General features: G+C 37.4%; 1 protein-coding gene across 12 annotated transcripts in view; it reads left to right on the forward strand.

Moving 5' to 3' along the window:
- LOC139964551 (prolyl endopeptidase FAP-like) overlaps window positions 1-26,091 on the forward strand; it is a 251,697-nt gene that overhangs the window by 121,607 nt on the left and 103,999 nt on the right. For 3 of the 12 annotated variants that reach the window (XM_071966201.1, XM_071966204.1, XM_071966213.1), the window contains exon 2: window positions 5,478-5,552. The exons of the other annotated variants lie outside the window; for them this stretch is intronic. In XM_071966201.1, the coding sequence (XP_071822302.1) occupies window positions 5,478-5,552 (75 nt within the window). The remainder of the gene's footprint in view (window positions 1-5,477; window positions 5,553-26,091) is intronic. 12 annotated transcript variants of the gene reach the window in all.

Genomic DNA, 26,091 nt, shown 5'->3' on the forward strand with positions numbered 1-26,091 from the left:
GAAATAGGTCACTTGTACCTAGGCTAACTGTTGTCGTCTTGTGTTTGATTACTGCTGACCAGATTGGATGTTATAGCATATTTAGAGTGAGCACTAATGCCGTTCGCACATAACGATCAACCCGGTGAAAAATTGTTTTTTTTCTTAGGGCTAAAAGAGGAACACATTCTAAGTGTCCTGTTAAAATGTTGATACAATTCTCTAGTGTTGTTTTTGAGATAACATTTTACGCAGTTGATATGCTTTTTACTACCAGACTGTTCCTTGAGGCAAAGAAGGTGTGATGTCATAGACGCTCACCGACAAATTTGCATTTTTTCTTCATCTTCAACAGTTACATCCAATTTTCAACTTGGAAATAATTATGACTACACTATAGTCATATTGCTAATTTTGATGCATCTCTGACAACATTCTTTCATATTACCCCTCCCCCCCGTCCCTCCTCCCAATAGCCCGGTCATCATTCTCTTCCTTCCCACAGCGACTAGGATTTTCATCCATCTGTATCGGCCTCAGTGGAAGCTTTTTGGAATTTAGTCCAAGGAGTACAAATAAATTGTGACATCACATGTTGCAGTAGATCAGAAGTGAAATTATATGTTGTAGTTGGCAGCCATATGCCTTCTCTGTGAATCTTCACAACCCCTCTTGATCTTGATATCGTACCTGAAGTTTAAGCACCCTTTCAGGCTTATTAGATACGAATAGAAATTGACACATATTAAGGTGGAATAGACAGATTAGCTGAGACAGGCATCTGTCCATGTGTTCCAGACGTGTTTACATGCCTGGAAAGCCCCTTTAAGTAAAAGTTTGATGATTTCAGCAGCTTAGTTCAACTTATAATGTTGAATTTATTGTTTCATAAATTTGTAGAACTCTCTGAAGAAGATGTTATCTTAACTTCATTGAAACAATGGGATACTTCCAATCCTACGAATTAAAACACCATTTGTTGTTGACATTTATACTGCATTGTATTGCAATGTCTTCTGAAACTTACTACAAGCCTTCAGGTCTCTGTGTGCTAACCTAGACAGTCCACTGATAGACTTTGTGTTAGTTCCTTGGCTTGAAAAGGTACGATACACTGCTTTTCAATGCAGCTTATGAATAATTTGTCTAGCTGTATGGACCTCTGTTTGAAGAGTTCACCCAATGGTGTGTCGCTGTAGGCCTACTCCAATCAAAATACCAGACCATATAATTGTACGCACACCTTCGATAACAGTTAAATTCGCACTTGCTCTACATTGTTTACCGTAGGTACGATTAAGTGAACGGACTGCGTAAAGAATAATTACTTCTCCAAACAGAAAACCGTCCGGTACCCATTAGTTTTAAATTTACAACTGCTTGTGGAGCCCGCAATTACAGTGCCAATTGACATTTGCCCTTGGAGAATTAAACACCTTCGCAAGGAATAGTAAAGTCATTAAATCCTGATTATTCCTTGTAGCATCGACTGAAAAATCTTTTATTCCATTACTCCACGAGGTTCTCACATGTTGAATTTGGTACGTACTGGAATCCACGACAATATGAGCTGATTGTTATCAATTTCTTTCGGGAGGCAGTGAGCAAATTTATAGCTGACAGTGGGCTATAACTCAAAACCAAAGACACGCACTACTGCTTTATGTCATTTATAATCTTATTTTTGGGTATAAATTGCCCGGGTGGTTATAACTGATGGCTTCTCCTTATTACAATGACCTATTTTGAGAAGTACATATTCCTAACAGTAGTTTCCTTAGTCAAAAGTACAATAATTGTTATAAAGGATTCTAGGTTAGAAAAATGTTCATTTCTGGAAAGGAAACTCACAAAATTATTGGGTGCCTGATCAGTGGGAGAAGGTGTAACTTAGTACAGTAGCTTGTTGCACTGGGTAGTAGTAGTAGGAATGCCTTGGTCGTTGCTTCATAGTTTATGCAATAACATCTGCAACAAACCATTGTCCAACTTGAGTCATATTGGTGGTAACCCCCCCTCCCCACCCCACACCTCTACACCTCTTCCATCCGGCTGTTCACTGTGGCTACAACCCTGATAGCAATTTAGCTCATGAAATATTTATGTAAGGTTCGGTTTAACCTGTATAATTGGTCTTCAAAAAGTAAATTAATTGAATGATTTAGATAGGTAGCACACCAAAATGAGCAACATTCACATGAATGCACAAAAAATATGAAAGGAGACAAGTATATAGCAAATTGCTGTATAGAAAAAGTGACTGAGTTTTGGTCACCTTTTAATTGCTCAATTCTGTGTAATAGATATTTTGAAATTCTAATGATATTCCCTCCCCCCCACCATATATATACGGTATAAAAAATGCTGTCAGTTCTCATGCGTTTGGTTTTGAACGAAAAATTGTCTACTTCCCTGGCGTTGCTAGACGGAAGAATTCACCGTTTATCTGACATTACCAGATCCAATTGTTGTGAGTCGAGTTAGGAGTAGTATAGGCCTTAAGGAGAGGATGTGCTTTTAAATTGCACTCACTGATGATCAAGCCAATAATGTGGAGGTAGGAAAAGTATAAAAGGAATAAGATACCGTAAGCGGGCATTTGACTTAGCAATTCAAATCTCACCTTCTCTGCCATAATACGTAATAGATTTATCAATTTTTTAAGCCAGCGACCTGCATGGATGGTATAATTTGTTTGTAACCTGACCGTTTTGCACTGTCGTAAAGGGAAACTCGAAAAAATTACTTAAGTGTAAAGAATTTAAACCGTCCAGGGAGTATAAATATAATGTGCTGTCGTATTATGCTCCCTGCATGATAAATAATTTAGAATGTAAGATTGATAGAAAACAAAAATAAGGAAGGGTTTTATTTTTTTTATAAACCTTTTTACCCGCCTGGTGTGAAGATAGAAACCTTTCTCTAAGGAACTGTGGGAGTGGCGATGCTTCTTGGTTTTTACTAAGATATTGAACCTGGAATGAGAGGATAGTGACAATAATTATGATAAGTTCATAATTATGATTATTATGATATCTTCAGATGTAGTTTAGATGACGTTAGGGCAAGGTAATCCAGCGTGCTAGTTTCCTCTTTAAATACCATTGGCTGTTTGTATATTAACGATCGTTGTATTTGATATATAGCAATCATCATTCATGAACAAATGAATATATTGAGTACCAGACTGGGTAGTATGAGTACCACAGTGTATGGAGATGAACAGTGCATGTTCTTGCACATTGTGATGTTAGATTCAAACGCTTGAGATATAAATTGTCTGTTAATTTGTTGGAGATGAACAGTGCATGTTCTTGCACATTGTGATGATAGATTCAAACACTTGAGATATAAATTTCTGTTAATTTCTTGGAGATGAACAGTGCATGTTCTTGCACATTGTGATGTTAGATTCAAACACTTGAGATGTAAATTTCTGTTAATTTCTTGGAGATGAACTTTGCATGTTCTTGCACTTTGCTGAGATCTACCTTACAGGGCTCTTGAATCACCACTGTTTTTGAATCGTTTAAGTGATAGGCCAGATTGCAAGCGTACTGTCAGTCGCACTACCGTAAGCTTAATTGCGTGGGAAAGCCCGGAGGAAATGTAATGGTAGAATAATAAACATTCATTTATTGTCTCGGCTCGAAAGGTTGATTATCTCCCAATGTGATAAAGCAGTGTATGAAGGCATACTTTAAGCAGTTTATTTATGATAGAGTATGGAGGCATACTTAAAGCAGTATTGTTATGACAGAGTATGGAAGCATACTTAAAGCAGTTTATTTATGATAGAGTATGGAGGCATACTTAAAGCAGTATATTCATGTTAGAATATGAAGGCATACTTAAAGCAGTATATTTATGGTAGAGTACGGAGGCATACTTAAAGGAGTATATTTATGAGTATGCAGTCATACTTAAAGCAGTATATTTATGGTAGAGAATGGAAGCATACTTTAAGCAGTATATTTATGGTAGAGTATGGAGGCATACTTAGAGCAGTATATTTATGATAGACTTTGGAGACATACTTAAAGCAGTATATTAATGACAGAGTATGGAAGCATACTTGAGGAAGTGTATTTTATATTATAGAGTATGGAGGCATATTTTAAGCAGTATATTTATGACAGAGTATGGAGGCATACTTAAAGCAGTATATTAATAACAGAGTATGGAGGCATACTTAAAGCAGTATATTTATGATAGAGTATGGAGGCATACTTAAAGCAGTACATGTAATAGAGTATGGAGGCATACTTAAAGCAGTATATTTATGACAGAGTATGGAGGCATACTTAAAGCAGTATATTAATAACAGAGTATGGAGGCATACTTAAAGCAGTATATTAATGACAGAGTATGGAGGCATACTTGAGGAAGTGTATTTTATATTATAGAGTATGGAGGCATATTTTAAGCAGTATATTTATGACAGAGTATGGAGGCATACTTAAAGCAGTATATTAACAACAGAGTATGGAGGCATACCTTAAAGCAGTATACTAATTACAGAGTATCGAGGCATACTTAAAGCAGTACATTGATAGAGTATGGTGGCATACTTTAAACACTATATGTATGGTAGAGTATGCAGGCATACTTAAAGCAGTATATTTAAAAATCATGGGGGGGCGTTACTCTGGGACACCTCCAAGGTCACGCTCAGCCATCTTAATAAAGCAATCAGCCACTGTTTTTGTGTTATTTACGATCAAAGCTTTTGGTTTTGAGAAGTGACTATCAACAAGCTTCTGAAGTGAACATAAATTCTGTGTTCTGGGCAAATTTAAGTAGTTTAGGTAATCATTAGTCAATAAGATATTGCCTTGGTCCAGACAATGCATTTTTTAAAAATTTTTATTGTTGAAATTTTATTTAAATTTGAAATATGAAGTCAAAATAATAATATCCAAAAGATGTGTGCCCTCACGAGACCAAAAGGTTAATTTCTGTTGTAACTTTTGAGAGATATCTGGAAATCATTGCTCTTTAAATAATATTTTTTGGTTTGGGATGGGGGGGGGGCATTACTGTGGGACACCTCTAAGGTCACGCTCAGCCATCTTAATAAAGCAATCAGCCCATTGTTTTTGTGTTATTATAACGATCAAAAATTTTGAGTTTTGAGAAGTGGCTATCGACAAGCTTCTGAAGTGACAGGTTTGATATACAAGTGTATACATACACAAAGTTCCACAGATGGCAAAGAGATATATTTGTACGTAAGCTTACATGTATGCGCGTAACACCGTATATATGGGAAAGTGGTTGTTTTGTTTCCCACTTTTCTAGCGAATTTCAAGAGTTGGCAGCCCTGCATCTTCTCTATGGCAGACACAGAAGGTATACAAACTCTGAAACTAGGAGTGAATTTTTACTTCCATTTATGTTAACTATTTTTTTTATCTATAAAATACTGTCTTTTTAAAAAAAAAAATTGCATCAATCATTGTGTTCTTTCTTATAATTCCTTCTGAATGGGTTTGAAGGTTTCTGTTCGTATGATTACCAGAGATGAAAAACATGCGCTACAGGCTGAACTGCTGAATGGTGACCAGGAGATGGTAAGTTCTACTGCATGGCTGTACCAGTTTGTACCATATATCCGTCCACCCTGCAATCATAATCGATACAAAAATGTATCTTATCTAATCTAATCTAATCTAATCTAATCTATAGTAACAGTCAAAGAAACGAGCATGTAATCACATTCCAATGTGGAATTTTCTAGAGCATTGGAATTTTTTTTTTTAAAAAGCAAGAAAATCCAGAACAGTGAAAAACTTTCTAGCCTCCACTGGGATTGAATCGGAGCTTTACATGCGGACACCCTAACCACTAGGCTATGTAAGCTGATTGTATGTCCAGAGGTTTGTAAATGGTATGGAAGATCATAATTCCACTGTAGGCGTTTTGTCACCTGTATCGAACAATACTAGTTCTGTTTTGGTGACATATTTACTCGAGAGATCAAACATGATGCTAACCAACTCAAAATCATTTGTGATTCCTAAAGCCAGATATATATATATATATATATATATTAATGTCCATATGATTTTGAGCCTCTGGACATACAATCAGTGTCCATATACCCTAGATTAGAGTGTCCGCATATAAAGCGAGAGGCCCGAGTACGAATCCCAATGTAGGCTGGAAGTCTTTCACTGTTCTGAATTTTCTCATTGCCTTTTCAAAAATAGATATGCATGCATACACAGGATTTCCTTAAGTATTCATTTTGCGACCGTCTCGCAAAAGTATTACCAACATTGCCGCCTCACTGTTTCAGAGAAGGAATAAGTGCAAGGATTGCAAATTTTCAAACCTACTGTTTATTCCATGCCATGATCTGATATTGATAAATTGGTTGTGAACACTAAATTATAGCAACAAATAAAAGTTCTTCTGCCTATTTAACAAAGCATTTTTATCTTATTTGTTGTTATAATGATTGACATTAGGGTGTTTAACAATATTTTCCGTCCGACTATACCCTCAGACCCACCCCCCCTGCCTTCCAGGTATGCTCTTGCCCTCCAGTGTCACAAAGCAGTTACCCCTCGCTCACACGGGAAATCCCAGGGGCACCCCTGTGTACATATACAGCATACACTGGGCACTGTACATTTGAGGAATTCATAACTGAGGCAATATACCGCACAGTACAAAGTATAGCGACAAAATTGAAAAATTCATCCATCTGCTTAGAACACTTTTTTTTTTTTTCATTTTCCAAGAAGCAGTGGTTTTGATAGATTCCCTATAACATAATATTCTCCGTTTATATATCTAAATTATGTAAGGAATATTAATGAGGCTTACGATTCAGCAGCTGTTGCTGTTGCAGGTACCACAAACAAAAATTTCACCCGACCTGAATGTGACATATAATATATTATCTTGGAGTGACTCGAAGGTCCCTGGTTCGAGTCACTCCAAGATTAATGTATGTTGTCCAGTTACAGAATTGTTGACAATTGACAATTCATAATCATGGATGTTAAATATGAATGTAAGAGACTGACTTTGGTCAGCTTGCGGCTTTGTTAAGCCAATGATGGCTTTTTCACGAGTTTCTGCTTGCAGGAGGATCTAAAATACATACATACATATCTGAAGCAGGAAAGTGCAGTACTTATTGGAAAGTCACTCGACATCACTGTCTCTCATAGCAGGTTTATTCTGTTTTAATTTGCTATAATTGAGAAGTAATATTTCTGTTCCCAAAGTGGAATACTCGAATACTGCATGTGTCTAATGTTAGTTTTAAAATTTGCATATTAATGTGTAAGCATGCATATTCATTCCTGCTATTCCCTAGCCCTTTGATGTATTAGGTATTATATTTTCACTGCATCGGTAGGACACCAGTTTCACCCTTTTCTGAGATGTATTTTGTTGTACAGCTATATCTTGTACTTTAAGCTAACACATTCCCCAAGGCTATCCCTTCTCCAGTCTCATCTTTGATTTTTTAAATTTTGTTAGGTTTAGTGTCTCAAATGAAGACATTTAAGATAATGTGTAACATTTCAAAAATATATCTAAGCATTGCAATGTGCTTTCAAGGTATAATATGTTGATAATATTTAGTTTTGTGATATGTGCAATAAATGTACAACATTTAGAGTTACTTCGCTCCTCACTTACCTGTCTCCCCACAACCTTAGCACTTCCTATTATGTCCCCCAACCTCCCCTTCCCCCACTCTTTCTCTATGGATTGCATGATAACTCAAAGACTGTCATTTAAAATAGTGTGTAACAGTCAAAAAGATATCTTAGCATTGTAATGCACTTTCAAGGTATAATATGTTGATATTATTAGTTTTGTGATATGTGCAATATTCAGTTTCTTTCCTACTGTGCCCCCCTCCCCCACTCTTCAATCTCTATGGATTGCGTGATAACTCAACAACAGTCATTTCCTGTGTCCACACATACGTTTGGAACTTCTTTCATGGAAGTGCTTAATATCTAGTGTACTGTATTTATTGTAACATCAAGTACCATATATTCTCCACACACTCATTAACATATTCTCTCCAATTCATTGACATATATTGTCTATATAGTATTCGAAGATGTCACCCTATAGGCCTAAACTTAAACCTTTAAGTTCGCAAGAGGTCGCATTTCCAAAAATGATGTAAAAATAGAAGGTATTGTGAGGCACATACATCACTAAGAATTAGCTAGAAACACCTGTTTGTAAGTAAAATAGTTTCCACGATTATTTTCACCACTTGAAGAGGAACTCTTTGACAAAGACTTCTCTGTACAGTTCTTCCTTTCCTAGCATTCTTACACTGAGAATTACACGGGAAAAAGACACGCATTTAAGTTATCGTAAGCACAGTCCTTGGATGTTTACGTCTTGCTTACGGTCACCTTAAACATCGGAAACCCGTACATTTTGGAACAACGCGTTTACGATGTGATTACGCATCCGTAAACATTGTAAACACGGAACAACAGATTTCCGTTACGTTTATGACAACTTACATATCGGAAGTTAATAATTACTTCCGTATTTATTAAAACTTATTTCTTCTCCACGTTTACGTTGACCTTAATCTCGCCACGAAGAAATTTACGACAGGATTACGATTATCTTACACATCGGAAACTCGTAGCATAGATGCAACGCGTTTACAACAAACTTACGCCAAACTTAAGCATGACTTTAACGTTGATTGTTCCATGAAATAAAACACTGGACACAATTCTCATGTCAATCTTTCCGATAATGATATTACCCTGTGACTGCATCTCATGAACAAAATTTCAACATTTACGTTGGCTGAAACGAGTGCAGTTAAAAATTTACTGTATATCTACAATTATCTTACAAATACCCAAATACGTTCATTTCAGCGTTTACGTATTGATTACGAAATCCTTAAAGTCAAGTTTAAGTTATTTTCGTTCACCTGAAACAGGCACAGTACGGCATGTTTAGGATATACACGTCGGAAATTCCGAAGCATGCACACCACGGGATTACAGCATGATTACACCAACTTACACATTGCGTTTACGTTGAATGTATTCTCCACTGAATTCGGAATTTACGGGAAGATTACGATTCACTTACGCGTCGAGCGCAGAGCATACACATAGCACGAGTGTCAGTACAACATGATTACATCAACTTCGCTTACGTTGACTCAATAAAGATTCGGAATTTAAGAGATGATTAATATTAACTTAAGCGTCGGAAATTTCAAAAAATACACAGAACGTGATTACGGTATGATTACAACGCCCATATACGTCACATTTAATTTATACCCACGGGTAATTTTTACCGAGACAATCATCTGCCTATTCGGTTCATTATATGTTCGTCTGTAATTATAGCATGCTAAAGTACTTGCTAGAAGTTTTCAAAAAGAGAGGTTTTAACTCTTCCAAAGTGTCCTCTTGAAATTCTAGTAAATGGACATACAAGATGACTGAATGTCCAGTGAAGTAAATTTCCTTCAGGGTGCACGTGGTAATATAAAAAATTTAAGGATTTGACCAAAGATGACCATATTTGAATATCTGACATTGTTCTAATACAGCATATATCTTTCTCAACGTGAATGTGCATGGCTTGCACATACATACAACCATATGTACCTCACAATGTATTTCTCATACTTTGTTCAGTTATAATATATATATATATATATATATATATATATATATATATATATATATAAAATATATATTTATATATATATATATATATATATATATAAAATATATATTTATATATATATATATATATATATATATATATATATATATATATATATATATATAAAATATATATTTATATATATATATATATATATATATATATATACAGCCGTCAAACCAACAAAACTCCTCAAGCTAATTCTATGAGCGTATCAGCAAATTTCCTCGTGGTTGCTCATTTTGGTAAGTTACGTAATTCCCGTTGCGGGCCCTCGATCATAATACCTCAACAAACAGCTCGCCCTTACAAAGAATTAAGTTTGGCGCTATGGCATGGCTGATCGATATTCTTATCACTACCGCTGGAATCATGAGAAAACAGATGAGAAGACACATACACGGGATCTCCTCATCTGTCTGTCTAACTTTTTTATGTATAATTATTTATGTGTTAAAGTAAGTTGGCCTGACGTTTTTTATCATTATTTTTATTTATGTCCGATTAGTATGGTACGTGTTTGGTTTATCTGCTTCTTGATGCATATGCATGCAGATACAACAATGAAAATACTCGATACTGCTTGCCTTATACTGTATCAAACAGAACAGTGCATCCAATTGGTTTATTGTAGAGAATTTGTGAAACCGCAATGAACAACCCTCATCTGTTGATCAGGGAGGTGATATTTTAGACCTCCCTGATCAGTCGCTGTTCATCCTCCAATCAAACGACAGCAAAACCAGGATGAAAAAACGCGCTTGTTTTCAAACGCGGTCAAAGCTGCTTACATGACAACAGGAGGGTTAATAATGTGACGGCGAATAGCGTACGAAATGTATGGCTGACTAATACCAGGGAGTTGCATAACAACTCCCTGCTGATACTATCCGTTTGAAAGTAATAGTATACTCTTTCTTATTGTTCTTTGTTTTCTTTTCACACGGGGAGGTTGTTTTCTCCTTTGATAATTTTCGCACACGTATCAGCGTTTGCTATACATTCTCTTATACCCCATTAAGGGAGTATATGAACTGGAAAATTTCCAAAAGGATGGCGATCCTCCTGCGTTAATGTGCTTCCTAGCTAGGCTAATTACTAGTTAAATCAGGGAGTTGTAACTCACCTGTTAAACAATCTGGCTATAGGTCGGGTCGTGAGCATGAAATGATGGGTTAATGCCTAGAAAGCCACAGTTTTAGGGTAACATTAACAGCTCATATGTATAACACTGCTACCATTATGTGCACATGTATAACACACTTATAGGGCGGTGATCCTGAAAACATAACTTCAAAGCTAATACTTGCCCGTTGAGCAATTTGTCGGTGGCTAAAAGGATGAAAGGTAGTCTGCATATGCCACAAATTATAGCACGCTATATATAACTGCCAGAAGTTTACAAAACTTACCTTCCAGGAGGTCTTTACTTTCCAAATTGTTCTCATACTTTCTAAATTAAAGACATAAAATGGCTGAATGTCAAGGGTGGTAATACAAATACAATATTTTTTTTTTGTATCAAAGGTGACCATATTTGAATACCAGGCATATTAGGGGCCAAAACAGCAAACCTTTGGAGCGGGATATACTGGTTTTGTATTGGGGTGTAAAATCTAAAGTTCTAAACAATTGCAAGTAAAAGATTCAAAGTAAAGAACATACTTTACCAAACACGTTTTACGAGGTACAAAGTATATATTTATAAATTTGTAGTTAAGACGGTGCACTCTTTACTGCAGGAATGCGACAACTTAATAACGATTTTGCTCTCCCTTTCCTCTCTTATTCATTGCTGCAAATGTTTCTGTTGCAGCGATAGAAAGCAAGTGTAAATAAATGACACATGATGACGCCAGAAATGTGTTCCACATTCATTTCTATTGAAAATTTTCTATTGTAGATAATGTTATTGAACTCTGAATTCACACATGGAAACCTTTTACAAACATTCACCTCAAAATTAGTAAAGCAATGCCACGAAGATTAATATATAGAATGAAAAACAACTTGTAGGTAGGGCCTATTGCTTACCGGCTAGATACAGACGTAACGATTAAAATGAACATATACAACGTGTACTGCACGCAGCCGCGTACACTATACACACACACATATATACATATGATCCGTATTGTGCCACGCTTAGGGAATTGTGCCCACGCTTGGGAAAGTATGATTGAAATATATTAGGCTAGTTGTCATAAAACCTGTTCTTAAATTTAACAATTTGGAAGGCATTACACCATGTACAAACGAGAAGGCCCCATGAAAAAATGCAAGTGAGACAAAAGCCTATACATCATGTACTTTCTTATATTCTCTTTCAAACACTCCGACCCCCCCCCCCCCCCTCTCACCCGTTTAATTTTCGAAGGTGTTTACGTTGCTACGGGAGAAGTTTGGGTGTCCAGTTAGGTTCAAACTTGTTATATGCAACTAATATAGGTTATGTAGAAGGATTAAAGTATGCTGTATTGGCCCATATATGCCATATATTCAAAAATGGTCACCTCACCTCTGGTCAATATTCTTAAACGGTTATATTACCTCGTTGGAAGAAAAATTACCTCACTAGACATTCAGTCATCTTTTGTGTTCATTAAGAATGTCTGAGAACAATTTGGAGAGCGAAGCCCTCCAAGGAAAGTATTTTTTTGAACATTCCTAGCAATTATTGCAAGTTGCTTAATTTGCGGCCAATACAGTCCACAGATACAGTCTCAGTTACAGACATATGTACGATTAAAATATATACATAGACAACATAATGTACGCAGCCGCATACACTACACATATACATATTGGTTAACATGCATGTGTGACAGTAACTTTATTGTGCCCACGCTTTGCACTATTAAAGAAGCCTCTATATTAGAATCCTCTTTCCGACACCCGACCCACCCCCCCCCCCCTGACACATATACATAGATACACATATACATATTGGTTAACATGCATGTGTGACAGTAACTTTATTGTGCCCATTGTGGAACTGCACTATTTAAAAAGCCTTTATATTACATACTTTCTTGAATCCTCTTTCCCACCCGACCCCCCCCCCCCCTTACACATATACATGTATACACATGTATACATATTGGTTAACATGCATGTGTGACAGTAACTTTATTGTGCCCACGCTTAGGGGAATTGTGCCCACGCTTGGGAAAGTATGACTGAAATATAGTAGTCTTCACAGAAACCATTCGAAAATTAAGCGATTTAGATGGCATTCAAACCCAATACAAACGAGTAGACCCTTTAGGAACTGCACTATTTAAGAAGCCAATATATTACATACTTTCTTGAATCCTCTTTCCGACCCCCGACCCACCCCCGCCCCCCGACACATAAACATATATACACATTTTGGTTGACATGCATTTGTGACAGTAACTTTATTGTGCCCACGCTTAGGGGAATTGTGCCCACGTTTGGGAAAGTATCACTGAAATATAGTAGTCTTCACAGAAACCATTTGAAAATTAAGCAATTTAGAAGGAATTAAAACCCAATACAAACGAGTAGACCCTTTAGGAACTGCACTATTAAAGAAGCCTATATATTACATACTTTCTTGAATCCTCTTTCCGACACCCGACCCCCCCCCCCCGACACATATACATATATTCACATATACATATTGGTTAACATGCATGTGTGACAGTAACTTTATTGTGCCCACGCTTTGGAGAATTGTGCCCACGCTTGGGAAAGTATGACTGAAATATAGTAGTCTTCACAGAAACTGTTCGAAAATTAAGCGATTTAGAAAGCATTAAAACCCAATACAAACGAGTAGACCCTTTATGAACTGCACTATTTAAGAAGCCTTTATATTACATACTTTCTTGAATCCTCTTTCCGACACCCGACCCCCCCCCCCTGACACATATACATAGATACACATATACATATTGGTTAACATGCATGTGTGACAGTAACTTTATTGTGCCCACGCTTAGGGGAATTGTGCCCACGCTTGGGAAAGTATGACTGAAATATAGTAGTCTTCACAGAAACCATTCGAAAATTAAGCGATTTAGATGGCATTAAAACCCAATACAAACGAGTAGACCCTTTAGGAACTGCACTATTTAAGAAGCCTATATATTACATACTTTCTTGAATCCTCTTTCCGACACCCGACCCCCCCCCCCCCCGACACATATACATATATACCCATATACATATTGGTTAACATGCATGTGTGACAGTAACTTTATTGTGCCCATTGTGGAACTGCACTATTTAAAAAGCCTTTATATTACATACTTTCTTGAATCCTCTTTCCCACCCGACCCCCCCCCCCTTACACATATACATGTATACACATGTATACATATTGGTTAACATGCATGTGTGACAGTAACTTTATTGTGCCCACGCTTAGGGGAATTGTGCCCACGCTTGGGAAAGTATGACTGAAATATAGTAGTCTCTACAGAAACCATTCGAAAATTAAGCAATTTAGATGGCATTAAAACCCAATACAAACGAGTAGACCCTTTAGGAACTGCTCTATTTAAGAAGCCAATATATTACATACTTTCTTGAATCCTCTTTCCGACACCCGACCCCCCCCCCCCCCGACACATATACATATATACACATATACATATTGGTTAACATGCATGTGTGACAGTAACTTTATTGTGCCCACGCTAAGGGGAATTGTGCCCACGCTTGGGAAAGTGTGACTGAAATATAGTAGTCTTTACAGAAACTGTTCGAAAATTAAGCGATTTAGAAGGCATTAAAACCCAATACAAACGAGTAGACCCTTTAGGAACTGCACTATTTAAGAAGCCAATATATTACATAATTTCTTGAATCCCCCTCCCGCGCCTCTTCATTTATTTTTCGAAGGTGTTACATACCGGGAAGTTTTGGTCTCCAGTTAGGTTCAAACCTTGTTATATACAACTTCACTAGGTTAAAGCCCAATACAAACGAGTAGACCCTACACTACTAAATATTACTATCATACTAAGTATGATTTATTGGTCCCATATATGCTACATATTAAAATATGGTCACCTTATGTTAAAATTCTTAAACTGTTTTATTAACCACCTTGGAGGAAATTTACCTAACTGGGAAATTTAGTCATCTTGTTGTGTGTGTTTATAATGTCAGCGAACCATATGGAGAGTGAACACCTTCAGGAAAGGACTTTTTTGAAAACTTCCAGCAATTACAGCATGCCGTAATTTGGGGCCATTACAGACTACTTTTGATGAGTATACGTATTTGAACTCGAAGCCCCTCACCCCACAATCAATTTCCCCTCCCTAAATCTATTACGCCTGATTGACTCTGCGATCAATTTCATATATAGTTTGATGATACCTATACTTACTTTTAATTTAACATAATATGTTGATTACATATATCAACTGAAAATTATAGTGGGGGATCATAACGAGGAAGAAACTGTACCCATCAGCCTTAGATTAAAATTGTATACGTACGCTTATGAGTACGGAATTTCCGACTGTGGCACTCTAATTTTTCCGACTGTGGCACTCTATTTTTCATAAATTCATGCTATTTGTGAGTGACCTACAATTTTCGGTCAAACTTGACCTTTAATCAGTCATATTTACCACGTTTTCCTTGTCATATTAAGAAACTGTATCTCGAGGTTCTTATATTCCACCATACAAAACTTCGTGTGATTTTGAATACACTAAAAAAAATGCCTAATAAACTACTGTACAACGTATACAATTAAAACGCTCAATGTTATTCTACGGAAGCTTAAAATGGCCATCAACATAAGAAAAACTTTGCCCATACAGTGAAATTTTTCAGTAAATTGTTAAAATAACAAGATAAAATCTTATCCAAAAAAAACCCCAGAAAAATGTCGGATTGCTTAGTTGCTTAAACTGAGCAATTGAACAATTTTTGAAAAATGTTTTATTGACAACTTATCATATCTCGTGTATTGGACATTTTGCTGCAAATTGTTCACTTGTTCACTTCATTCCATCTGAGCAATGGAAAAATTTTCTGCAAAATGTTCAATTGACAACTTATCTTATCTCGTTAATTGGACATGTTTTTGGCAAAATGTTCAATTGTTCACTTCATCCCAATTGAGCAATTGTAAAATTTTCTGCAAAATGTTTAATTGGCAACTTATCGTATCTCGTCAACTCAACATTTTTCTGCAAAATGTTTAACTGTTCACTTCATTCCCAATGCTCAGTTGGAATGAAGTGAACAATTTGATTTTTTTCATGTGAGTGATAAATAGCCCCCCCCCCCAAGAAAATAATATTAAGCGCGTTAGGAAAAAGCACTGTATTTTGGGGTAGTTCACTATGTCGTCGAATATAATTTGTTGAAAAAGAAAAGTTTTCCCCTTTGTTACATTAACATAGCTTTTTTAGTTGGTAGTCTATGTAGCCTATCAAGCAGATAACTTATACTCATTGCTTACTCGCTACCCAGAGTGATTAATAAATTTGTGAAGTGAGGGCCAGTGGTACAAATGTACCGAAAAAACAAAAGTGCAGTCGCGAAAGATGGAGTGTCTGACTGACTGACTGACACTGACTGTATCGTTGACGAGTAGGGTGTGGGGGGGGGAGGGCTGCGGGTTACAAGGCAGCAGTCGGAATTTTCTGGCTCCAAATCCCATCCAGTTGGAATTTCAGCCACTAAATCTCTCCCCCCCCCACCCACTCTCAATCATCAGGCCTTAGCTACGTCCCTGTGTATAATATGTAAACGACGTTCATTACTGTTTAGTTTTTACGGAAATGTCGAAAATAATTTATATCGCTTGAGAAAATAAGCATTATGCCAAATAGCTTTTTAGTTGGTAGTCTATGTAGCCTATCAAGCAGATAACTTATACTCATTGCTTACTCGCTAACCAGAGTGATTAATAAATTTGTGAAGTGAGGGCCAGTGGTACAAATGTACCGAAAAAACAAAAGTGCAGTCGCGAAAGATGGAGTGTCTGACTGACTGACTGACACTGACTGTATCGTTGACGAGTAGGGTGTGGGGGGGGGGGGGGGCTGCGGGTTACAAGGCAGCAGTCGGAATTTTCTGGCTCCAAATCCCATCCAGTTGGAATTTCAGCCACTACATCTCTCCCCCCCCCCCCTACCCACTCTCAATCATCAGGCCTTAGCTACGTCCCTGTGTATAATATGTAAACGACGTTCATTACTGTTTAGTTTTTACGGAAATGTCGAAAATAATTTATATCGCTTGAGAAAATAAGCATTATGCCAAATAGCTTTTTAGTTGGTAGTCTATGTTTCCTATCAAGCAGATAACTTATACTCATTGCTTACTCGCTAACCAGAGTGATTAATAAATTTGTGAAGTGAGGGCCAGTGGTACAAATGTACCGAAAAAACAAAAGTGCAGTCGCGAAAGATGGAGTGTCTGACTAACTGACTGACACTGACTGTATCGTTGACGAGTAGGGTGTGGGGGGGGGGGGCTGCGGGTTACAAGGCAGCAGTCGGAATTTTCTGGCTCCAAATCCCATCCCATGGAATTTTAGCCACTACATCTCTCCCCCCCCCCCCACCCACTCTCAATCATCAGGCCTTAGCTACGTCCCTGTGTATAATACGTAAACGACGTTCATTACTGTTTAGTTTTTACGGAAATGTCGAAAATAATTTATATCGCTTGAGAAAATAAGCATTATGCCAAAAAATTGGCATATTCACGTGTGGTGTTTGTAAAAATCACGCACCTATATGCAAATATATAATAGCCTAGATTGTCCTGTGTCCGTTATATAATTCCATTAAAGAAATGCATACCTGAGACACGGAAGTATTATCCTGTGAGGGTACCGTAATACATTCATGCTTGAGACACATGCAAGTCTTAAATAAACAGAATAGCAAGTCCCAAACATATAGACCTTCCTTACCGGTTTCGAACCTCTGGACATACAATCAGCGTCCATATAGCCTAGTGGTTAGGGCGTCCGCGTACAGAGCGGGAGGCCCGTGGCTCGAATCCTGGTGGAGGCTGAATTTGTTTCCCTGATTTGTTCCCTCATTACGATTTTCATATATATATATATATATATATATATATATATATATATATATATATATATATATATATATATAAATATATATATAAATATACATACATATATATATATATATGTATATATATATATATATATATATATATATATATATATATATATATATATATATATATAGTAAATAAACATACATAAGTGCCGTATAAAGGCAAAAATAGAGCGCCTACATTACAATACGTAGTACACACAGTGAAATCCATATGCATGTGCCGGATCAAGGTAATGGTTTTATTCTCCAATAGTTATATATATGAAACGAATTTTCCTGAAAATTATTGCAAACTTCATCTCGATCAAGTAACGTTAAATACACAAGTGATATTTAATATGTTGAATGTCAAAAATGGAATGTAGCTATATCATAAGTTACGCTGTTGATATGGAACTGAATAAAATTAAAAATTAAATACTGCCGCATTTTGAAGAGTGCCATAATTTCAAACCTTTAAAATGATAACTCGTGGGTCTCTGAAAAATATAGCAAGAATGTGTTTGTGATTACTGTCAAAAAGGCGTGATATACTGAATAACATGTAAATATCAAATGTTATTGTCACTGTGACACGCTTCACATTGTTTAATTGTTTATTGTAAGATTCCAGCTTCTATATGATCACTGAGTCAAAGCATGGTTAAATGATCGACAAACTGCTATATTCAGTTTCCTCCGTCTTTAACATAAGTTCACGAGATCGTCAACAAGTTTTAGAAGCGGCAGTTCACGGCTTCCATACAGATTTGAATTTAGCTGCCTATTGTTGCTGGACCGTAGAATTCGGAAATATCAATGTTGGATGCTAACTACGGAGCTACAGAAGCGTAGAAAGGACATTGTACCATTGTATGATGGAGGTTTTTACCTCCATGGTTGTACTAACAAATTTATGGACTAGTAGAACATAATGATAATATAATAATTGCAGTTTCTATGAACTGATATTGTGAAAAGAATCGCTTTGCGTTGAAGACTTTTCGAAGACAAGACAAAACAAAAACAAAAACAAAAAAACTATGGCTTGGAGGATTCACACTGAGTACATAGCATCGCACAATTTTTGTCACTTGAAATCCAATCGAGTGTTCCCTTTGCTGTTTTCGCCAAGTTAGCTTCCGAGAACGAGCATTTACAATAATAAGGGTACTTTAATTAGACCTCCTTTAACGCTATATTGGGGACCCAATGCAACCATGTGGTGCACCCCACCCACTCGCCCCCCCCCCCTCGTCAGGTTCCCCAATGTGTGGTAAACTTAACTGTTAATGCAAAGAATCGTTCTTAATTTTATTATGAACCTGTTTAATTGCATATGCCTTTGTTATAGAATGTAATCCGTTTATTTTAATTGGAAAGTTAGGTGATCGAGGAACTTACACATTGACATCTCATGGATACAACATTTTCCCCTAAACTGATCCAGAATGGTCGTAGAATTCATCTAATATTACAAATGAGTCATATTTTGGATATTTGTGGATGTCTCCTTCTATCCAACTATATGTACCCCCTCCGAGTTTAGTCCTGAGATAGAAATTAAAATATAATTAGCCGGTTCATTGGTGATGCCGTTTTTGCGGCTTTAGAAATGGTCGGATCCAGAATAGCTATTTAGGGCATTTATTTAAAACGGGGACAGGGTGGGTGGGTGAGGGGGGGGGGGCACAAGCCTCGGAACTGGGATATCGAACAATCGGTACTCAGTGTCAGGCTTCAAAAACCTCGGCTAAACTTTGTCGGTCATAGCGGGGCAAATTCATATTTGAGATTTAAGTAATTTTTGCTTAAATTTTGTGCGAAACTTTTTCCAACCTCCAACCTCCTACCACATGCCCCCTGCCCCTGCCCCTGCCCCTGCCCCTCCCCCTCCCCTCCCCCCGTTTTAAATGCTCCTCTTACGATTCCCATTGTCCATATCCTTTTTCATAGATTAGTCGAGATAGATTTCAACAGTCCGTTTTTTGCTCTGCCGATTTCTCTCAATATGCCGTCAAGTGATATTCGAAGAAGTATATTCAAGGCCTATATCATGCACGTAAAGCGATGAAACGCACAAATACCCACCGCAATATATGTACGAAACAGAAAAGTATACTGCTCACTTACTATAAATACCATTTCCAGATAAGCAAGTGAAATTTCCGGTCACATCACAATGATAAAGTTTACTGTCTGTCACTAATTTGCAGTTCACTGGTTGGCTACTCCAGTTGGTTAGTAACAATAACGTATTCAGTATAGTTAATTACGTCACAGCCTGGGCTTACTAGAAAGCGGGCAATTTGAAATCAGTAAAAGGCGGTATCACAAGTAGCAACACGTTGGTTTGATTCACACCGCACTTGATCCTCAATCGAGTTCTACATTGCAAAGAGCATTCAAAATGGACGATTCCGGCTTCGTGGTTTATTGCAGAAGTAACAGAAAGCTCCGTGGAAGCAAGGTTGCCAGTTTATAAAAGTACACTTACAATTCGATCCGTCGCTGGTTTTTAATGATGTTCCGCAGGAAAATGTCATTCGTGTATTGAAAAAAGAAAAAACATTTAGAAGCAACGACAGTTGGAACTACCGCGGCAGTATGCACATGTTGTGATAGAAAGCTTGGTGCAAACATTTGAAGGAAGAATTAAAGGCACTCCGAGCACTACTGGCTGAGAAGGAACAACTTCTTTCGAAAAAAAACGAAAACGAAGTTCTCTGTGCTACTGGATTGTTCGGTACGTAACACTAGGCCAAGACTTATTAATGTAATTTTTCAATCACTAAAAGTCACCGTTATATAAGCCCTAGACCTGTACAGGAATTCGCTCCTTTAAAAACGATAAATTAAAATTCTTAAGAGTTAAAATATGACAGTGAGAGAAATAATATAATAATCTCCTTTTAGATATCTGTAAAATGTTTCATGCACAATTTTCCAGGGTATACTGTTATTGAAACATTCACGTTCTAACTTTGTGATGGTGAACGTCACCCGACCACGTACCCCCTACCTCCCCCAACCCATAAACAAATCTGCTTTGTAAACCGTTCAAACATACAGTGGCGTAGGAAGGTACATTTGAGTAGAGGGGTTGAAGACTGATGGCCGTCCCGGGGGAGGGCATTTCCAGGTGGCCTCAGATGCAATTTGGTGCAATAAAGCACACTTCAACACCCACCCCATTTTGTAAACTTAATTTTGTATTTTCACCTGGCCTTAGATGCAATTTGGTGATCCAAATGAGATATTTTTTGTTCTCATTTGGAAATGAAAAAGGTTTTTTTCCTGACTTGCGAAGCGGGGGGGGGGGGCGGAATGATACATCCGCGCCTTCACTGGGGGGGGGGGGGGCTGGAGATATTGCCAGTTGGAGCTAGTATATTTTTCGACAAAAGTAAACTATATGCCAACTGATCTTTATATATGTCTAATTCATACTTATTCTTGTGTCTTTGTTTACAGAAACTTCGGTATAGATTGAGCGCAATGAAGAACATAGACTGGTCAGAGGAGAGAAAAGACAGACTGTGCAGTGATGTCAACTGAGTATATGTCATCCGAGGAATCTGACATGGAGAGCGAACGAGCTAGGCTACCGTAGTGCAGGAGTTCACTTGGGAGTCGGAAAGACTGAACAAAATGAGGCTGGACTCATTCTATAAGGACGTTCTCCTTAGCGAAAAGTCCAGAAAAAAGGATACCCACCGTTAGGAAAGGAGACGTATCTTTAACATGCGTACCGACTGACGCCCCAACTTGGGCAGTTAATTAGGCTGAACAATAACAATGAAGGTATGACCCCCCTCCAAATGGTGAAAATGGTCATTGTTTGACGTTCCGGATTAAGCTTGTGGGAGGCCCGTGGCAAACAGTTTATTTGAGCTCCCATAGAGATACATTGGTACCGGATAACGCCGGATGTATAGCTCACAAAAGACATCTATTTGCCCACGGTGGTTATGATACGTTAAAACATCACATAAAAACAGTCATTGATCAACAGCGTAAAGACTGCATATCGAAGTCCATTTCGTTTGACTTCTTTGAACTTTTTGTACCATATACAGCGTAGAATAATGTAACTTTGTAACAATATTTCTTTGAATTTTTTACCCAACGTTTAAACTCGTGCCCCTGTTGCACGTGGATAATCCTGTCCTGAGCATTTGTTGATTAATGAGGCACCAGGAACAAACAGCAAACGCCGTTGTTTCGGATACAAACAAGTTGCAGTTGACGATTTTGTATAATAAAGAAGACTTTTCTCTAATTTAACATTTGGTGTAATTACATGATACCTTTAAAACGAAATCCTGCCTGAGATAAATGCAACAAGGAAGAAAGAATATGCCCATAATAATAGATGTCAGATTAATTACTATTTTCTTGTTAGTCTTTTGCTTTAATGGAAGCCTTTTTTTAAATTTCCCTTCACAGCTAATATATTCCATCAAGGGATTAAATGTTAAGGATTAAGTTATCCTTAAAATATTTTCAGGAAACAAAAGCCAAGAAAAAAGCATGATTGTTAATGAATCATTTAGTAAATCATATTTTAAAATAAGACATAGAGCATAGGCCTAATAACTTGTCGTCGAAATGTTGTTGTACTTGTACGTTTGTCTTTCATTATTCATGCATGGTTAATTCCAGACTTTCAGGGTAAAAAATTTAGAGATCTTGTTTGGGCTATCATTGCATTTTATATCAAAATATATGTTAATTACAATAAAATTTAAAGCAGCAACAAAATATGAAGCGTGCTACGAAATGAGGCAGGAAGTGGTGTTCTGTGTCAAGTTCGTTCCACATAAAAGAGGCTGGTACCGTTTCCGGGCCTGGGTGGAGGGGGGGGGGGGTCGAGGGGCCGATAACCATCATGGAAGAAGTGCCTAGGCGTTTATATCATCTGAGGATAAACACACCGAATTTTAAACATAAATTTGTTTGGTTCAATTTAACTGCTGATATGTTAAGTTACTTCAAGTGGGTAGCTGGTTTTCAGAGGTTTTGATTTGCAAACTAGTAACTAAAAATAGAAACATTCCATATTTACTTGTTTTTTTCCTTCTTTCACCTGGCATTAAAATCGTTGCATGTGTATATAATTGCCACAATGTAAGTAGAGTAATATTTGGGCATCAAAAAACATTCTCCGGACAATAATGCATGTTTTGAAAATTGAAAAGGAAAATGGCTTCTCGAGGTTTAAACTTTGTATTAAAAAAGCTGAATATTCAACACTATGATGTAAAGCAATATTGAGTTGCATTTATACACATTAGAAGTGGTATTTCGTTCATTTACATAATTTTTGTATAAGTGTAAAAATAACAAATAAACGTTTACGATGCGATATGAGGTGCAAATATATAAATAAAAAAGTGGAAAATCAAACGAGTATGATTTTATGTTTATTATTTTTCATTTTCTTTAAATCAAATGTAATATTTGATAGAGGTGGTCCGTGTATTTCTCAGCCTAATCAACCCGATTAAGACTCCCTAAACGTGGCGAATAAGCCCAGCCCCTGTATTGGTCGTAAGTAATGTGTTTACGATGACCACGTTTCTCCGTATATATTGGTGTAATCATGGCGTTTACGATGATCAATGCGAGAAGTTTACTGCTGGATTCAAACGTAAACTCCAGATTAACGGTCATGTTTAAGGTAGCGAATCTGTTGTAATTGTGACCGGAAACGTAAAGATTACCCTTCCCTGAAACCGCACGATTAAGTGAGCTTCACCGTATTTGGATGACACTTGGCGTTTACGGTCACCGCGTACTCGGTAAATAAGTCATCGCGAACGCGGAAAACTCACGCGTTTAAGTTGGGTCGTAAGCTTACCTTAATCACTAGTTTCAGGAGTGGAAACGTAACGGAAACAGGCTGGAACTCGGAATTTACGTCGCAATTACAGACCGAAAACGGCGATTTAAACGCGTGTTTTTTTCCCGTGTTAGTTGATGCTGTGACATTGCACATTATCGGTTCATCTCTCTGTAAATTCCTGCAGCAGGACTTTTGACAACAGAGTGACCATGGGCAGCTCCCTTAAATGTTCAATGCAACGATATTCATGGATGCAAACATTTATCTGACTCATGGCCACATCCCTTAATTGCAGTGAGTCAAGAGTCCCCTGTATAACATATCCAGCTGCAATCAAATCCACTAGCCAAGTTGCAGGAGTGCCTTTGGTTGAATATTAGCATTTAGCCATTTGTTTGACAGTAACATGTCCATTCGAGCTGACATTTTAATAATGAATGCGATAGGAATATTTTTCTACTTTCAGCCGAACTTTAAACGTCTATCGATGTATTTGCCTGAAGTTCCAAGTTGGGTTGATGGCACTGATTTTAGGTCGAAGAGCATTGAACTAGTTCTCACACATTAAACTGTTTTAAACATGTTTCAGGTTCTGTGCTAAAAGTCAACAGAATGACCTACCTGAAATGAGAAAAATAAAACAAAAGGCAAAAATATCTGTTCGTACCTTGCCTTCTTTCGACGATATTTTAAACCTGTAATGTTCCCCAAATTAATTTTACAAGACAGCGCTAGGCTGAAACTACCTACTGTTAGTCTATTACCATAGTAACTAGTATAATTGGAGGGGGTCCTTTCAGATTTGTTTGTCTGTAGTCTTCAATCTGATTTACTTTGGAGAAGCTGTTTGGAAATCAGGCAAGTTACCATGTCGATCACTTGACTGATTTGCTGGTGGCATATATCGATACTCCGTTACCTAAAATCTTCTGGTGGTTAATGATTACAAAAGAGATATTTATACCTGTATATTTTGGTTTATACTAGTCTTAGGCGGGTGAAGTATATATACACACTCATAGTGTGTGTGGGTATGTTTGTGTATTTATGCTTGTGTAATGCCTTAGTGTGATGTAACATAAAGTGTATATGGTAACAGATGTTATCACTGACAGGTATCAATTCCTGTGAATGAGTGCAATGTTCTCATTGTTTTAATGGGGGGGGGGAGGGGGTCAAAGGTCAGTAGATATCAAAATGTGAATATTTTAATTTATTATTAAGGGATATTGCTCTCATGATCTGTATCTAGCGATTTTGTAATTGGTGAAAGGTCATTAGAGGTCAACAGTGGTTGATATCTGAGCCATATTCACATGCGCGAAATGCAAGGGTGGGGGGGGGGGGATCTGATTCTGCAATTTAAGGGCAATCAACTTTGTGGTGTGCATATTCCCTTACTTGGGATCAGGACCCCACAATTGCAATCTCCCTGCAAAGGCAATTAAGAAATTGAACCGTGAATGCTTGGGGGAACTCAGATTTAATACTTGGCACAATTAGAAAGCTAGCTAATTTATAATTAATCATTGCGACCTTTACATGCTAGTCAATACGCTCTTTTCATTTTTTCATGTTGATCCACCATCCGGTCTGAAATATGGATCCATATTTGGGGTTAGCTTTATGGCCTCCCGAAGGGAAATGTTCAAGTTCCTGATCTCAAATTGGTGAACACTTGGTGCTAGAAAACTTTGTAAAAAATTATAAATAATAATATCTGAAGAATAGGAATTTTGATCAGATATAGTGCTTGAATTATGGCTCCCTATCAGTTTTATGATCTCTACATAGTCAGCAGAGAGACTGTTTATACTGGATTGCGACCAGCATGTGCGTCCTGCATCAACGGATCTGCACTAAAATTGTTTCATGCTTCCTATAATTATAATAAACTAGAAAAGAATTGAAAAAGTGCAAATGTTGGCAATGCTGGTAGCTAATTAACATTGCTTCACATTGTACTTTCATTGGTGTTGCTCTATGCTGTGTATACAGAATCAACTGACATTCAAAGTTGTTGTTGCTCAGTATACTTTGGAAGAGATGATCAATATAGTACTCAGGGTTCTGCCCAGGGTAGATTGAGTGCCGGCAGGACTATCTAAGCGGAGCGCCACCATCGGTTGGCGCGGAGCGTACAAGAAAATTTTGGGTTTTGGAAACCCCCAGATGGCCGGAAACGGCCCTTCCCGAGTATTCTGAGCCACATATAGACAGCTTTGAAATGAGATCTCATGTCTGGAATTTTTCATAATTAATGAAAAAAGTTAGGACAAATATCTGGAGCACCAGAGTACAGACCAGCCGGTGGTGCCTATTAAGTATACTAAAAAGCAATAGCAATGCACCGTGCACGTGGCTGACTAGTTCGTGTAGCCGTCACGTATAGTCACTACGAGGCGGAGTGCGCTGGTCGTGCCTAATGCAATATGATGTAAATTCACCCGCTACGAAGGTTAACGGCCGTATGTGTACTAGCTAGCTGGATAA

This window comes from Apostichopus japonicus, chromosome 23 (genome assembly GCF_037975245.1).
Source record: "Apostichopus japonicus isolate 1M-3 chromosome 23, ASM3797524v1, whole genome shotgun sequence".
NCBI classification, from domain to species: Eukaryota; Metazoa; Echinodermata; class Holothuroidea; order Aspidochirotida; family Stichopodidae; genus Apostichopus; species Apostichopus japonicus.